Source organism: Athene cunicularia (genome assembly GCF_003259725.1).
Source record: "Athene cunicularia isolate RWA chromosome 3 unlocalized genomic scaffold, athCun1 chr3_part1, whole genome shotgun sequence".
Lineage (NCBI taxonomy): Eukaryota > Metazoa > Chordata > Aves > Strigiformes > Strigidae > Athene > Athene cunicularia.
In genome coordinates, this window is record NW_020799097.1 from 105,809,587 (window position 1) to 105,826,133 (window position 16,547).

General features: G+C 41.3%; 1 protein-coding gene across 1 annotated transcript in view; it reads right to left on the reverse strand.

Moving 5' to 3' along the window:
* Positions 1-6,961: 6,961 nt before the first annotated feature.
* The window catches only part of SDE2 (SDE2 telomere maintenance homolog), a 12,269-nt gene continuing 2,683 nt past the window's right edge, over positions 6,962-16,547 (reverse strand). Inside the window, exons 2-7 of the mRNA XM_026844649.1 lie at positions 15,914-16,031; positions 13,678-13,789; positions 12,977-13,146; positions 12,136-12,247; positions 11,099-11,507; positions 6,962-8,157 (exon numbers count right to left, since the gene is read on the reverse strand). Of these exons, the coding sequence (XP_026700450.1) occupies positions 7,942-8,157; positions 11,099-11,507; positions 12,136-12,247; positions 12,977-13,146; positions 13,678-13,789; positions 15,914-16,031 (1,137 nt within the window). The 3' untranslated portion in view covers positions 6,962-7,941. The remainder of the gene's footprint in view (positions 8,158-11,098; positions 11,508-12,135; positions 12,248-12,976; positions 13,147-13,677; positions 13,790-15,913; positions 16,032-16,547) is intronic.

Sequence of the window (16,547 nt, forward strand, 5' to 3'; positions counted from 1 at the left end):
CCCACAGTCTGTACCCCTGTCCTTTCCCAGAAGCTGCACGTGGGGGCTCCTGCGGACCCTGGTATTGCACAGACCTCCCCTACCCTCACTCTGTGCACAGCATCGCTGACGTCGGAAAAACTAAGCTGCTTAATTAAAAATTAACCAGTTGTGCTATTGCCTCAGTATGATGGATGCTGCGGCTAGTTTTTAACGCACATTTGGATTGAAACTCCACGGTTTTGGGGAGATGGGACACTTCTCAAACTCCAGCTGGCTTTGCCAGGAAAATGCAGCAGGCTCAGAGGTCAGGCTGACGTGGGGAAGGCTCCAGAGATGTACAGCACGAACCTCTAGGCAGAAATACAGCCACACCTGGGGCTTTTTCAGACATAAGCCTGTGCTGTGGGAAATTATCTGCCAGCCTGTCATCTTCAATCCAGGCTGAATTTGCTGTGATACCTTCTGTGTGCTAACTCGCTGTTTTTATATCGGTACAACTTGTAACGCATACAAAGGCTGTCAAGCTGTCATGTTATCCTTTTCGTCTGAGCGGCACCACAGTCTCTGAGGAAAGGCAGAACATCTTATGCACCTGGCAGCAGTGTGGTTCAGCATTAACATTTATGCTGTGCTGTAAAAAAAAAGAAGGAAGAGCAGTGCATGGGATAATGAGCCACATATAAGCAGAAGCAATTTCAAAAAAATGTAAAGGTGTTTTAAGGCAAATCCAGGGTTAAAACATCAGCCATCCTCCTGCACTACTGAAAGCACAGAGCATCCGCGGTGCTTAAGGAGAAGGAGCTGTGTGCTGTTCACATTAAGGGCTTCAACAGCCCTGTTAGTCCCACACTTAAGCTCTTGTGTAAGCATTTGTAGTGGCAGCGTGTCTGAGTTAAAGCTTATTGCAAGCGTGATCTCTGACCTGCCTTCATGGCACTGCTCACAAGGAGATCTGTGAGGTCCTGCAATATTTAATGGAGCTGGACATGGGGAAATCTACTGGTCTCACAAACGCTTTCTTATGAGAGGCTTGGACAGGACAGCAGCACTTTTTCTTTCCATTATCATTACATTTTAGGAGAAGTAACAGATTTTTTAAGCCACATTAAATGCCACTGCTAGCTGAGTTACATTGCCCTGCCTGATCTTTCCATGGTTTCATTTGAATGGAGGCTGCTCTCCCATTTTCTTTCAAAATCTATGAGAAGTTGCAGCTATACCCTGCTGGTGAGACCTTATTTCCTCTCCCTTTCTTTTTTTTTTCCCCTTTGCATTTCACAAACTCATACCAAGAGTGTCTGACACTTTGCCTTTCGGGGCAGCCTTCTAATTGCCTGGTTAAGTGAAAACTCAGATGCCCAATCCACATCCCAGCAAAGGTGATAATCAGGGAAGCTCCTGGCTTTGGCTTGGAACAGCTGGAGTCTGGGAAAGGGGAATCCGGGGCAAACAGAAGGAGGGAGGAGGAGATCCTACAGGACTTTGGTATTTTTAGAGGGGCCTTTTAACAGTCTGAACATCTCCTGGTTTTTGACATTAATTTAATGTGGGATTAGCTCCCATGCAAAGTGCTGGGTTTGCAGCCAGGACCTGAACTCCTCTGTCCATTCCTGGAGCAGGTACAGGAGAGCAGCCTGCACGTCAGCTCATTTCAGAATAAAACAGAGCAAAAAGCTAATCACAACTGCTGCCTTCTGGCCTATGCTGCGGGGGTACAAGGGCACTCCCAGAGCTGTGTGGGTGCCGGGTTTCTGACAGCTGAACCAGCAGGTACAGAATGGCCAACAAACAAGTTTTAACCACAGCAGGAAATAGTTATCTGGAGAGACTGGGTGCTGGAAAGTCGTGTCATCAGTCTGCAGCTCTCAGTATCCTTTTGACAGTTGCTGGATTGGGGATTTTTGTTATTTTTTCCCAAAGCTACGTAGTGATTTTGTTTTAAAGGCATTCCTAACATGTATCTATCTGTATTGTACTGTTTACATTTTTCCTCCTACTAACTTTCTCAGTGATTTTAAATGTTCCCCTTTGAAAGCCCAAGTAGCTGTATTCCCTGGAAAAGTGTGGTTTTTGTTTGCTGAAAATGAATGCAATCAGGTTGCAGCTGCTACTTCTAGGGTGACTGCCAGCTTCCAGCCCAGCGGTCAATAGCTCTGTCACCCTTAGGAGGTCTTGGCTGCTTACCGTATGCTTGATACAACATCACACAGGCCATAAGGTACCATCTATAGCCACCAGACACCATGTTTTCACAGATGTGAAATATTTCCAGCAGATGTTTCACAAGCCAGCTGGCTCCTTACAAACACTGCTCTTCCTTCCATACATCCCAGGTAGCTTGATTTAAAGAAGGAAATGTCTGAACGCAACCACATGCACTTCAGGGTGAAAGCACAAATTACAAATCAACAGTGGCAGAGATCATATTAGATAGCAGACAACACCAAGTTTTAGGGAAAAAACGGTCGATTCCCCCACAGGGCTTATTTAACAAGAGCTTCTTGCTCCTTTCTGCGCTCCAAGTTTTGTGCAAATTCCTGATCCCTTGTGCCCGGTTAGAGACGCGTGGCAAACACGGCGGGGAGAAGGAGGACACGCAGCACAGGCATTCAGGCCACTGGGATGCTTCCCAAGCAGGCACAGCTGCTGGGTCTAAATTCAGACTAACCCTCTTGGATTAGCCAGGCCCTGCCCAGGCTCTAGCTGTGCTGGAAAGCAGCGGTGCCTGCCCAGCCCCTCCCAACAGCTGGAGGAGGTCAGAGCAGTTGTCACCTCCACACCTTCAGGAGCCATTAGGTATGTTAATCTGCAAAGCCACCTAATTGCTGAGTTATAACTGAAAGCAAAACCAGCTGTGAGGTGGCTGTGTTAACTAACCACGGTGCAGCCTTTAACATTTCTGGTTAAATAGGACCTTCCTGAGAATAGGCATCCTTACAAACAAACCTTTAAAATGTAAACATTCTCCAGGAAACAAAATCTTGGATAAGAACTAACTTCAGGTGGATTAAAATGATTAATTTTGGCTGTTTCTGGGATGGGCAGAATGATGTAAACATGACCTAGTATGTGGGCTCTGCAGCAGCACCGTGTGCCTGTGCACCATGGGACAGAGCCAGGGCCTCCGGTCAGGTATTTTTTTTTCAAAGGGCTGAGGGTTTCATCAGCGCTGCAGAAAATGGTCCTGTCCTCTGCCGTTAGTCCAGTGCCACCTACAGTAGCAAGTGCAGAAGCTGTCAGACTCAGAAAACCAAAGGAAGAAATTCCTGCATACTCGGAACAAAATGCTGTTGAGGTCAAAACACCGAAGTGGCTTTTTAGCAACTTGTCTATTTGTCCGTGCTGCAGGGGACTGCGTAGGAGAGGAAAACGGGAAAGGAGCCTTTTGGCTGAAGGCTGGAAGCTGTTGCTGTGTCTGCTGGTGATGATCCTTCTAAACTTCTGCGAGTTATTTCTCTCTATGACCTACCCTGTTCCCTGCTATTTTTTGTGTATTTTATGTACTTATGTATTTCCAGGGTACAGATAGATCTGTATGAGGTGAGGAAAAGCCCTCCCTCAGGTTTGTGCCAATGTTTTTGCTAATTAATTTTTCCTCTGAAATGCAAGAAAAACATGAGGCAGTGCTCTAGATCTTCTAGATGTTTGAAATAAATGCATTTAAAATGACACTTCGGAAGAATTCTGTAAGTCACACCACTTGCTTGTTAGGGAAGTGTTTGTGTGGGAGCATGAACCTTCTCTCTGGAAAGATGTTCACAGTTTTGGTGCATTTACAACCAGAAACACTTTTGAAAGCCAAAGCTGCATCAATCCTTTGAAAAAGAAAGATAGAGGCAGAGTCCCATGAATTTTGCATTATCCTCTGGCCCTGGACTAGAAGGATCACCTCTATTCTGAGGCCATTCTGTCCTATGGAAATAGCCTGTACTACACTGGAATAGCTTCAGGTTTTTGGTTTGGGGGTTTGGTTTTTTTTTTTTTACTTGTATTTGTTGCCTTCCTTTTCTTGTCCAAATTCTTAAGAAGGCTTCAAGCACTTCAACTGTTTCTGTTCTGCTGAAGGATCAGTCTGAGTCCTGTTTGCTATTGTTTTACTGATCAGGGATACCAATTAGACACAGAGTGAAGAGAGCAGGTGTATTTTACTGGAAATAACTAAAGAATATAACAGAATAATACAGAAAACATACACAGTGAGAAAAGACAGAATCGTGCACTTAAACAAAGAGGAAAATCCAGGGTAATGCGTCAAATCGTTACTACCTGAGAGAGACAATAGTGATTAAGAAAGATCCATCACCACTCACATACGCTACCATCATCCAGACCCGCAGATGCTGGGCAGCCCCGGTGACAGCGAGGGTTTGGAGAGCCTTTCCCGGCAGGGGGGAAATCCTACGTGGTGCGTCCACCCGTAGGTGAGGCGTCCAAAGTCGCTGTGAGCGGGTCCAGCCTTACACACCCCCAAAACAGCAAGCCAGCATAGCTGGCACCTCTGTATGAGGCGGAACTATCTGGTGTCACTCTCGCATTAGATTCCCCCAGAGCCTGGCCAGGGCTCAAGGGAGAAGCTAAGGGAGTTTCCCTGCTTATCTAATTTATGTTCTTTTTAAAACAAGGCCATACGTCTGTCCCAAGGCCAGACAGCTGGCTTCACAGCTTTGTTAACTTACCCCTACACAGAGAAGAAGAAAGATACATTCAGGATAGACATGTTTTCATTACATCCATCACCAGTAACAAGCATATGATATCTAAGCAACATCTTTCATTAATGAGCATACATATTTCGTTAGTGACTCCATACTAAGTTAGCAGCTTCGGCTCGGGGCCTGTTGCTCAGGCTTCAATACTTTTCCACCTTTTACAACAGAATAGGTGGTTTGTTGTAACTCAGTATAATACCTACTAGCACAATGGTTATCAGTTATAATATCTACAGGATTCATCTATAGGTCAACTCTGGCTTGGGCTTATTGTCCAAGCCTTAGCACTTCAGTTATCCAGCTATTTTCTGAAGGACACCCTACAGACACATGAAAGTCCAGCCTTGCCAGTGAGCACGTGTACAGCTCTCCCCAGTATTGCTCTAGGCTAACCCTTCACGTGGGCCTATCACAGCAAGTGCTTGTTCCTGTCTAGCTCAGCAGGAGCTAAGCAGTTCCCAAATACATGTGCAAGGTGTGGAGCTGCTTCAAGGTACATATAAGCTGTGGTCCTCTAACACAGATGTAGGGTATTTCTTTTAATTCTGGCATTACTGAAAACAGTTTATCAATGTGTTTGGCACTACTGCTGATTTCAAATATTCCAGTTCCCCTTCACCAGCCAGTGTTTATTCCCTACCCTATGTAACGCCACTTCAGTTGTGCTGGCACAAATTTGTTAGAGCCACATCATGCGCCCCATCAGGGAACTGATCTGGTTTAACAACAAATCCACAATAACAAAAAAAAGGCAAATGGCTGACACGTGGGGTAACTCAGAAATGGTTGCGTCTGTGCAGCTGAAGCAAGAGTGAAATTACAAGGAGGGAAAATAACTTAGGGAAGAGTTGTTGCCAAAACATGTCATTAAAGTGGTGTATTCTCCCTTGGCCCACACTAGCCTTGCCATACTACAGAGGCCTTTGAATGTGTTCATAGAGCTGAAGGCTCTCCTGACCCCAACGATGTACATTGCGTATATGAGAGTCTGCTGTAAGCACACCCAAGTCTGGCCACTGCTGCCAGTGTGTAACATTCCCAGGCGACATTTATGCCAGAAAAACTTCATTATGCTGAGGTGACCTCCCAAGTATCCTCCACAGCAGTTTCCTGATTAATATACGCAGTAAACGAAACCCTTTCCTTTCTACCCCGGGTCCGCTTGTCCTGTCACAATCACCATGGGATGTTATTTGCAGAATCTTAATGTCCCTCTATTCCCCCTCATTTTTTTTTAAGTTTTCCAAGACCCACACATAGATTGTCAGACATGTCAAGTGCTTTATTGCCACCAGATATCATCTTACCTATTTTATCATTTGCTGCATTTAAGTCACTGCTCATCATGTAAAACAGATTTCACTAATTTTAAGCTGCAAAATACTAAGTTTGTATCTTTTGGATCCTGTATGGAAGATGTACTTTAATAATTTAGCCCTGAAGTGTCATGATTTGTGTTTTCAGAACACGGTGTCAAACAGATCCACAAGTGATGGGTTTGTGTGTGACAGTATACTGCAAATACCTGCGTTATCTCTTTTATAACTCCTTGGGAGGCTAACAAAGCTTATCTTGTGGATGTAAATTTAGAAGTTGGCGGTACTCAGTTAAAAGAATACCTCATCAACTACACTTGCAAATAGGGAGTCTCAAATCTGTCTTGCAGGTAGAAAAACTATTGTCTGTGCATTAGAAATAATTTTCACTCTGTCTCCTACAAAGCAGGGCCCCCACCTGGCTGGCTGCCCGGGGTGGCAGGGGGGTCCTGCAGTGAACACCTGCCAGCACCAGGATCCCACAGCACCCGCAGCAGGGTGGGGGGGACAGACAGACTGACGGACAAAACCTGGGGGCCAGCAAGCCTTCAGTGTTGTTTTGTAACAGAGCGTGCCTGGGAAGGTTGCACTGGTGCAGGAAGAAGAAACTGCCAGGTTAAGCAGCATTTTGGAGCAGCTGCACCAACAGGACTGATTTAACAGCTTGCCTGTAGAGTTTGTCAAGAATAAATCCTTGCGCTTTAACACCCCCTCTCAATCCAAAACTTCCAAGCATAAACAAAACAGCTTCTGAGGAGAGAGGTCATAAGATTGCAAAGCTGACTGAAATATCAAACTCCTCTCATGTCAGAAACATCCAATACTACACACATGAACTGATTTCCCAGCATTTGAAGCCCATTTCCTACCAGTATTTCAATTCAAAACTTTATGAGCCAACTTTAAAACAGATAAACAAATGGTATGATGTCAGGAGAGATCATTTTTTATTTCTCAAGCATCTCTACAATAAAATCTGACAAGCAGGTCATAAACAACATTCTCCAACATATGGTGGTAAAAACTGAAATCTGAGCCACTGAACGAAACACTTTTCAAAAGCATCTCAAACCACAGAAGTGGCAGCTGCACCCACAGTCATGTGAACATGCAGCCCATCCAGCAAGGGGCCCTCACCACCTCGCAGGGTTAACTCCCAGCACTGAGATTACAGATGCTGCTCGAGGTTAATTAAAGTCCTTGGGAGACTCTGCCATTGTTTTTACCATAGGGAGAGAATTAAAAAACACCCCAAATCTCCTGTTCAGCTTCAGATGATCACTCAGCAGCCAGCAAGTGTACTGTGTTCTTTTTAATTTCTTAAGTGATTCTCTCTTCCCTCACTCAGCTACTTTTCCAGAGCAAAGTAAATACCCTTATTTAACTTCCTCTAAAATAGACACATTAATAATTTATATCATACTGATACCTGACATCCCACAAACTCACAGAACAGTGTATTAATTTATACTGACCACATCCATATAAAAATGTTTTTATTTAAAGAAACTTCAGCTTTTAAGCCTGGATCATAAGTTCAGTGTTTCTCATTTGACAACTACCTGTGCTAGCTGGAATACACAATAAAGGAGATTCAATACAAAGCTAAGAAAGTACTGCTGGATTTCTTAAGCAATGACAGTGTCATACAAACATTTTCCAAAAAACAGTTTATTCTACTTGTTGCATTAAGACCTGTTATAACCATTTTTAAAGCTTATCAAAAGATAGTAGTTTCACTCCTTAAATACTGAACATACTGAATGTATAACTAACTTGCTATCTAGCAACTTCCTCTGTGTTATGTTTATTGATCTTCATTACAAATAGAAACAAACTATCCAGGAATGCCAGAGTTATATATGGCAGTACAGAATGACAACAGAATAAGAAAATTTTAAAAGCAAGTGGATACAAAATAATTTTCTGTTGAATCACTTTTTTTTCCCTTTAGATGGCTTGGCAAATAAGGCAGGATCAATCTGGTCTCTAGACAGACCTCTCACTGAAAAAAGCCTTGCTGCTCTTTCCTTTAAAGTGCCTCCACATTTCAGTCCTAAAGACATCAATTGCATCTTCAGTTTGTCTAAACCCAGGGCTTCCATTTCAGCAGCAGAGTTGAATGCCAGTAGGTCTATTAGTTCCACCTCCTGCAAAGAGAAAAACACCCAATCAGACTATTATTACTATTTTCTTCCTGATTGCAAGGGGAGAAACAAGTATAGATAGAACGCTTCATTTCACAGAAGACCTTCAATTAGGGTTATCTCAAACTCCTAATTATTTAATAAAGTTAAGCAATGTCTCAATATTTATTAAGCTGCATAGTCTCATTATTAGCAGTACTTATGCTACCCAGAAAAAGTATTACCACATCATGTGCAAGCAAATTGAAGCTAGCTAGCAGCCTAACTGTAAAACATGCAAATCTTAGTAGAGAGAACACACCCAAGAGTGGGGTGAATGCTCACGTGAGCTTTGTACCCAGTGTCCAACTGTGCTGCTACAATTCTACTCCTTGCAGTGCCTCTGCTAGTTAAAGGCTCCCTCTAACATGTCCAGACAAGCTGCTTAGAATGGCAGTGTACACAGCCTCCAAATCAGCAGCACTGGTCACTTTGACGGACAGAAACACTGCTGAACTTTTAAAATTATTCCACTAGAATTAATATACTCTACTTGCAATAGAGGAATGACAAAAAAAGTAAAATAAAAGGCAGCATTTAATCCCATTCCCCTGGAGTCAAAATAGTTGACGTGGCTTCTATCCCCAGTAAAGTTAAACTGAAAAACTTCCCAAGAAAACTGAATTAAAACCAGCATCCCACCATCTCACCTAGCAGTTCAGCAGCTTAACCTTGGCTTCCAAGAGGCATGGAAGAGCTAACAGCTCTTTTTTAGCCCAATTTAAAATATAACCAATAAGCCCCCAGCAGTAGCAAGAAGGAGGATGAATAGTTACTTATAATGCAGTTACACTATAATTACAGAAATAGATATAAAAGTACCCTCTTTTTAATAAGATGAACCAAAAAGCAAGTTCTGAAGCTCACATCTCATCCTGCCACAAGAAAATGGATTAAAATTTGCGGACTAATCAAGGGTGAAAGGGACTGTCCAGTCCAAGCCCCAGGCCTCATCCATGAAAGAACATGGAAAAAGACTGGATAATTCAAATGCTGGAATTTACTAACACACTAAAACTAAACATTAACACACTGAAAAGGACACGAAAAACTAAGCTCATTTTGTTCAATACTTAAAAGCACATTAGTCTTATGGTACATATCACAGAGTTATCCCATTACGTATGTTATGGAGTATTCCCAGCAGTGGGAATGAGACCACTCTGTTATGAATTCAGCAAAAACAATTAATGCTAGCAGAATTAGAACCTTTGTCCTGCTAAGCATACAAAAAGACTGGTTACCTCATTAGTCTCATCCTACTTTTAAAAAAATTCATCAAGGACTATTATAAAAATATTTCCACCTGCAATAACAATCTGCCACAGCATTGGTGGAGTTTCCTGTTCTAGGAATAGGCAGTCTCACAAATACTGAACAAAAGGTAAACAGTGAAGAATGGTAAACATCCTGTTTAAAATTTGCCAGCTCTAATAGTACAGTAGATGACACAGTTGTAATTTATCAGATTACATCCTTGGTCTTTTTTCTACTTAACTGTATTAAACTTCTACTTATCAGAATTCAGTCACTGGCAGTGGCAGCTGATGGTAAACTTTCTGCTCAAGCTGATAAAAAAGGCAGAAGACCCAAGCAACTCTCTAGCCTGAAAAAAACCACATTTTGTTTTATTGCTAAAATAACCCTAGATTCATTACCCCTGAACTTTTTTAATAGCAATATTATGCAAGGAGCGATGCAGCACAAGTATTGGCACCTTTTACTGCCAGATGATGTAAGTTGGGCTTTCATCAATTCAGTGGGAAAAGCTACATTCTCTCTTGGCTGGAAGACTGATCCGAAGCCTTTTTAGCAGAAAAATCCCAGCCATCCTCCTGTCAGTCACCAGAGAAGGAAGCGCACAGTCAGCTTCCAACCCAGACTGCAGCAGAGATAATGGGACGGCAACACTAGAGACCTGCTTCCACCATGGATATACCAGACAATCAATTTTACAGCCACTCTTCCACCATCCTTTGCAGTTCAGAGGAAGCCCATCATTTACACTAATCCTGTCTCTCTAGTGAAGGAGCTGCTGCTTTCAGACTTTCGATAGTCAATGAAGAGTTGAAGCTTGCACCAGACTTCTAGGGTTCTCTAGGAACTAGATGCAGGTCTTCATAATAAAAACTAAGTAAGGCTCATCAGCTGATTGGTTATGAGGGGCATCTCTTTGGACAACTTCTAATTTAAACACTGAGGTAAGTGACAAACATTAAGGTCAAATTATGTTAAAAATAAGATTAGTCAAATTGGACAATGTCTGGGAATGTGTCAAAAAGTATTGATAAGAGCCTTTCATCCTACAGAAGTAGTTTATTTTCCTTTTTCCTTCCTCAGTGAAGAATTTTGGATCCAGAGTCTATCTATTTATGCAAGAGAAAAAAAAAACAACACCACAACAAAAAACCCCAAGAGAAACATGGATCTCAGGAAAGACAATACTAGACAGCCAAGGGCAACCACATCCTATCAGAAACTCTAGACTATTAAAATCTTAATCTTAGAAAGTTCTTCCTTGACCCATTCTACTCTGCATCACTCAGGACAATGCTACCATACCACAATTCAACTTTCTCCATGGAGACACTGTCAACCAAGAGCCTTCTTTGGCTGCAGTTTCCATTAACTTGCTATATTCCATTTTCATAAGTTGTATGATGCATCTTTAGCTAAGCTGTTTCTCCTTTTAACCTTAGGAAGTTTTGTCCTCTAAATCAAACTCTGTAGATTCTATTAGTTTCTCAGGGAGACTAACATTCTAATTCAAGCATGTACATCTAATGCATTGAAATCATAAGATGAAAATCCCCTCCCATTTTTTTTTTTATCCACAAAGGGAAGAGTGATTCAGGAAAAGCAGCTGAATAGAGACATACCACATTTTGTACTGCTTCATACTTACTGTGCTCTGTAACTGGTTCATTTCCTGTGCCTTAGAAGAAACATTTTCCTGCTTCTCTTCTTTCAGAGCCTGGGTTACTTCATTCTTTTCTTGGGCCTCATCCATCAAGGGCTTTGTAATTTTACTGCTTTCTTCAGCTGGGATTTCAGTCTGCCCACCTGTGTGTGTCTCTCCTTGCAGATCTCTTCCAGTACCTTCTGGCTGCTCTGGTGGTTTTTCATTTGCACTGGTAGCTGGACTATCCTCTACTGAATCCAGAGAGCTGCTAGAACATTCGTTTGAGTTTCCAGCATTTTCATTATATCTGCTGCCTGACGGACAACTTCCGTCAGATGTGTGAGGGGAGTCATCTTCACTGTCATCCTCACAATCTGAACTGTCAGGATCATCCAATCCTTCCAATCCCAGCCTGGCATAAAGAGTGTATTAGAACTTAATATTCACCTATTTTCCACTTTTTTAAAAAATTTTTTTAATTGTCACACTTTCTTTCCAAAACTCACTTCAGAGAGCTGCAGTGAACTACTCTAGCAGCTATTGAGGATAGTTTGGTAAATGGAAGAGCTGCTAATATTGAACAGGACCCAACATCCCCGCAAAACAGGTTCTTTTTTTACAGCATTACCAATACAGAAATAATGTGCTACCTATTGCTACTCCAACCACCAGTGGAATCATTAAGGCTTCTCTTTCATGTTACATTAAGTGAAAAATGCCAGGAATTTTTTTTTTATGTTAATTGTAAATTTACTTCATTAGTGAAAAAAAGGACAACGGAAGGTAATAGAATATACCCACATTAGGGGGTGGGGAAGTGCCCATTTTTGCAAATAAAGTTTGTCTACTCCAGCTGGGACAGAATTATATGAACACAGCAACATCTACTTTCAGTTCTCCAACTGAATCAGTTCAATTTAATTTTACCATTTAAATTTGCATCTCAGATAAGATGTTGCTTACTTATATGCACCTAATTTTTCATCCTGTTCTGGGCTTAATACTTGAGTATCAAGTACTAAGATAGTGATAATGCTTACCAAAAACATCTTCTTTTTCGAGATTTTGCTCCATTCTTTCCAGATTCACCTGGACGCTTCCGGCTATTGCCACTTTCTGCTGACACTATTCTGCTTGAAGTGGCCTGCAATCCTTCAAAAGTAAGTTAAAAGTGTACATCATCAGTACACAATTCACGTACATTGTAAATTCTACTGATCTTTTAATTTTAGATGCAATTTAAAACACCAGCTGAAAATAAACACTATTAGTCCTCATTTCTGTAGATTCAAAACTTCAAAATAAACTCTGTAGCAACAAAAGCTTTTCCACACTGCTTTACCAGGGCACAGAGTCAATTAAAATCGGATTCCTGAACTGAAATCTAGGTTCTACAGCCTATGCAGCCTCAAGTTTCACTATCACGCTGCAAGCAAGGGACCAATCTGTGGGTAAATAAGATAACTACAAAGAACAGAAAGTGAAACAAGGTATTATGTAGTTGGGTTCAATTTCTAGTTTTTAGTAAGACCTGTTTATATTTTATCATTTCACTGAAAATGATTATGTGATTCTTAGCTGAACTAGTGACACTAACCTCCAAAGAATTTTGTTTTTATTATGAGATGACACTATAGCACAAGAAGATGAAGCATCTGTGTGAAGTATCCATGTTAAGCTGTTCAATTCAAGTTGAGAGAAGCAGTACCCAAAAAGGAAAAATGAATGCCAACAAATTTTACTGGAACTTAAAATGTCATTCAGTTGAAAGAATTATTGACAGTACTTTTTGGGTTTTAATTTTCATATTGGAGTGAGGTTATAGGGGCTTTTAATTTGCTTTGTTTTTTCAGGAGAGAAAGTGAGGTTAAACTGCAATACCTTTAAGGACTGAATCTTCTAGTCGCTCAGCCATTTCATGACACTGCTGCTGATAGTCTGGATTTGTAAAAAAGTGCTTTGGCTCTGCAAGTTTCCGCTGCAGCCTTTCCAAGCGCCTTTGCTCTTTCTCTGCTTCCCGTTCTGCTTGCTGCTTCACCCATTCAGCCATCCTGCAAACAGAACCAAGAAAATGAGAATGTTTCCAACATTTAATGTAATATCAGTTTGTTGCTTTGCAATTACTGAATGCTTCTACCACCTGCTAGGATGGGAGACAATGGAAACAGATGACTAACAGCTCCCAGGGGAATTACTGAAGGAATATAAAGAGATTCTGCTACAGAGAAGAGTGTAAAGTTCATTTTGGAAGCCAAAAACAGCAGTTAGGTCACATATCACCAATATCACAGTCTTGCAGCTTCAGAGAAAAGAACTGTGAGAATTCCAGATGAGAAATCTAAGAGGTGCAGAACAGTCTCTCAGGAGCAGGCTGCAGTACAATCACCTCTATTTTGCAATAATAACAGTCAAAAGAACCCGGTTGGCTTCTGGGCCATCTGTGCTTAAGATTTCACTTTTGCTCTTTTTAGTATTAAAAAATATAATTTCATTGCTACAACAGTCTGACATTGGACCTCTTTTAACAGTGAGCTACATGGTAAGTTTATTTTGTAATTCTAACTTCTAAGAAAATGCCTTACGCTTTTTCATGATTGACATCTCGGAGTCTCCTTCCGCTGAGATCTCGGCAAGCCTCTCTATTTGTTGTCTTTTCAATCTGAGCACCAAGTGCTCGCAGCATAGATCCAAACCCTGACAAAAAAGTAACCAAGAATTAGCTAAACAGGAACTGGAGCTAGCTCCAGGAAATGGAGCTAGCACACAACAAAATAATTATGGAAAAAGAATATAGTGAATTCAACACTTTCCCTCAAAGCAAATGAAATAAGAGCTAAGTTGAGAGTTGCAATGAGTTGGAGAACTGTCAGTGGGTGAAATGCTGAAAGACTAAGCGAAAAAATGGTATGCAGCATTTACCACTCATCTTGGGTTTGTGCTCCCAATATCACACCAGATGGACCTGTGCAGCACTTCTAACATGAAAGCCCATTTCTGGACTCCTGCAGCACAACAGTCTGAGACCTTTTCCAACTCAACGTAACATTTTTGTATCCCTTCTAATTTAGCCAGGATATACCTCCCTCTTAGGCCTCTTCAGCCCCCACCAAACTCAAATCCCCTTTTAAAAGTCTAACAAAAAATACAATAACTTTTTTAGGAGATAGTCTTAGCCACTTCATCAAGATGATCATGATATACAATGTTATGCTGGAGAGCCCCCCCCGAATAGATTTCTGTACACTCCTCAGCCACTAACTACTCACAGGCAAGGCTGCCTATTTCTCTCAATCAGTCCCACCTTATGTTGTCTCCAGCTCAAGACAGTCATTTAACTACCTCAAAGAAACACAATGTGGATTAATATTAAAATAATCCTTTGAGCATTTTGAAAGTGCCAAGCAGTTTTTTAACTAAGAGCTTAGCAAATCTATACTTTTCAGTGCCCCAAAAGTATATAAGCAGCAACCAATCCATACAGCCTACTGTATCATGAAGCAGAAAACGTATTGTGTTCAGCTAATAAAACCAATTGCTGCCACTAGAGAGGAGAACTTTTGTAGCTCATGAAACATGTTATCAAATTCCACATTCTGAAGAATGCAGACCTAGCTGCTACACCTAGCCAGGTATGTTTCCAGAAATCAACAGCTATGCTTTCACTAAGGTCACAGGTGCTGAGTTAGGTCTGATAATAAAATGCTCAGTTCTCTAAGCCAGCATAATGTGTATTTCCTTGAGATGATACAGGAAATCTCAATAGTTCTGACCTGTGTTTGTTTGCCTGTTTTTACCAAACTTTTAAGTTATGAAGTCAAAACAAAAGGAACACTTTAGAAAGCAGGCAAAACTGTTAAAGAACAATTGTTAAAGACCCCAATGTAACCCCCTCCGTAACACAGACTGAGTGACAGAATGTGTATCCTGTGTCATCCCAGGATAACTGAAGCTGATGGACAATAGGTGAGGAAGAAACATCCTATACTAGAACATCTACCATATGCACCACTTTTAGGGCACTTAAAGAAACCACAATAGCTCATAAGCTATAGCAACAATACTTATTTCCAGTTCTTTCTAAAACTACGAACAAGGCAAAGTAAACTGAGCTGCAGCCTGATGCAAGGCTGCACAGTTATTCAGCATTTTAACTCAATAGCTGGAAAATTCTGAGAACTGCAAAAGCAAACTCCAATTAAACTCAAATACTCTGCTAAACTCGCTCCACCCATCATGTTCCATTTTAGGGAATGTCCACACTGTCAGTGGCTACATCATTTTGTATGATTACTACATATATTCTGTAACACAGTTTATCAGTATAATGAGTCTGTCTTAGATTGAATTCTTTAGTTCTCACCTACTGGGATCTTGGCATTTAATTTTTTTTTTTTTAAATAAGAAAAGACAAAATCAATTAGGTCATATAACATACTTGAATCACAAACTATTTGTACCTGACATATTTGTCTAAGTGACCACAAATGAAACTTAGGAGAGTAAACCAGGTGCTTTTAAACAATTTCAACCCTAAAGTCCCTTTGATGCATGTTACAGATTTCTGCTGACAGAGCTGAGCTGACCGGTGACATGATGAGGAGCTATGCCAGCCATGCCATTAGCTGAACTGCTGCTTCCCACATCACTTCTCAGCTTTGCACACAGACTTTGGTTTCATCTCAGAGACACTGTATCAGTCATTCACATTACAAGAGATCTGCTAAGATATCAGGACTGCTTCTATCAGTATAAACTACAGTGTAACAGAAGTTTTTTAACCTTAGAACCCAATCAGTAACAAGCATTTAAGCAACAAACCTCCTTTTCCACCACAGAGTCTTGGTTCCAGACTATAAACAGCTCCATTCTGCAATGCATCTTCATCATTAACAAGTCGCCCATTACATTTCACATACAAGCTTTCTTCAGGAATATTCTAAAAGACAGTAAAATTGAGACATAGATCGATTGAAAACTGAAACACTCTGACAAAAGTAAATTATTAGGGAGTAGTGTTTCCTTCCTTCCTTCCTACAGGAACAGAGGGGAAGCAAAAAATCAGACCATCTTAAAAGCATAAAGAGTCTCTATGGTACTTGTTTTAATTCCTGTTTATCGAAGAATTAAACACAGACTAAGCCAGCTTGTAAACATGAATAGGAAAAAGCCGAGTTAAATGTTCAAAGATTCTGAATTGTATATATAGTTACATAAAAGGAAACAAACCCCACATTTTCTAGACCATAATGTAGGACTGAAGCCTTTCTTGTAAATATAAAATATATACAAGAGACCCCAGGGCTCTCTTACAGGCAACCCTCCTGCTCAGCTAGGCGACCGCAAGCAGACGAAGAGTGCCCACAGTCGCGAGTGCGACAGCCCATCAGCGGCCCCGCCACCGCGGCGAGGCCGGAGAGACCGGCCTGCCTGCCGGCCAGCGGGCAAGGGGCGA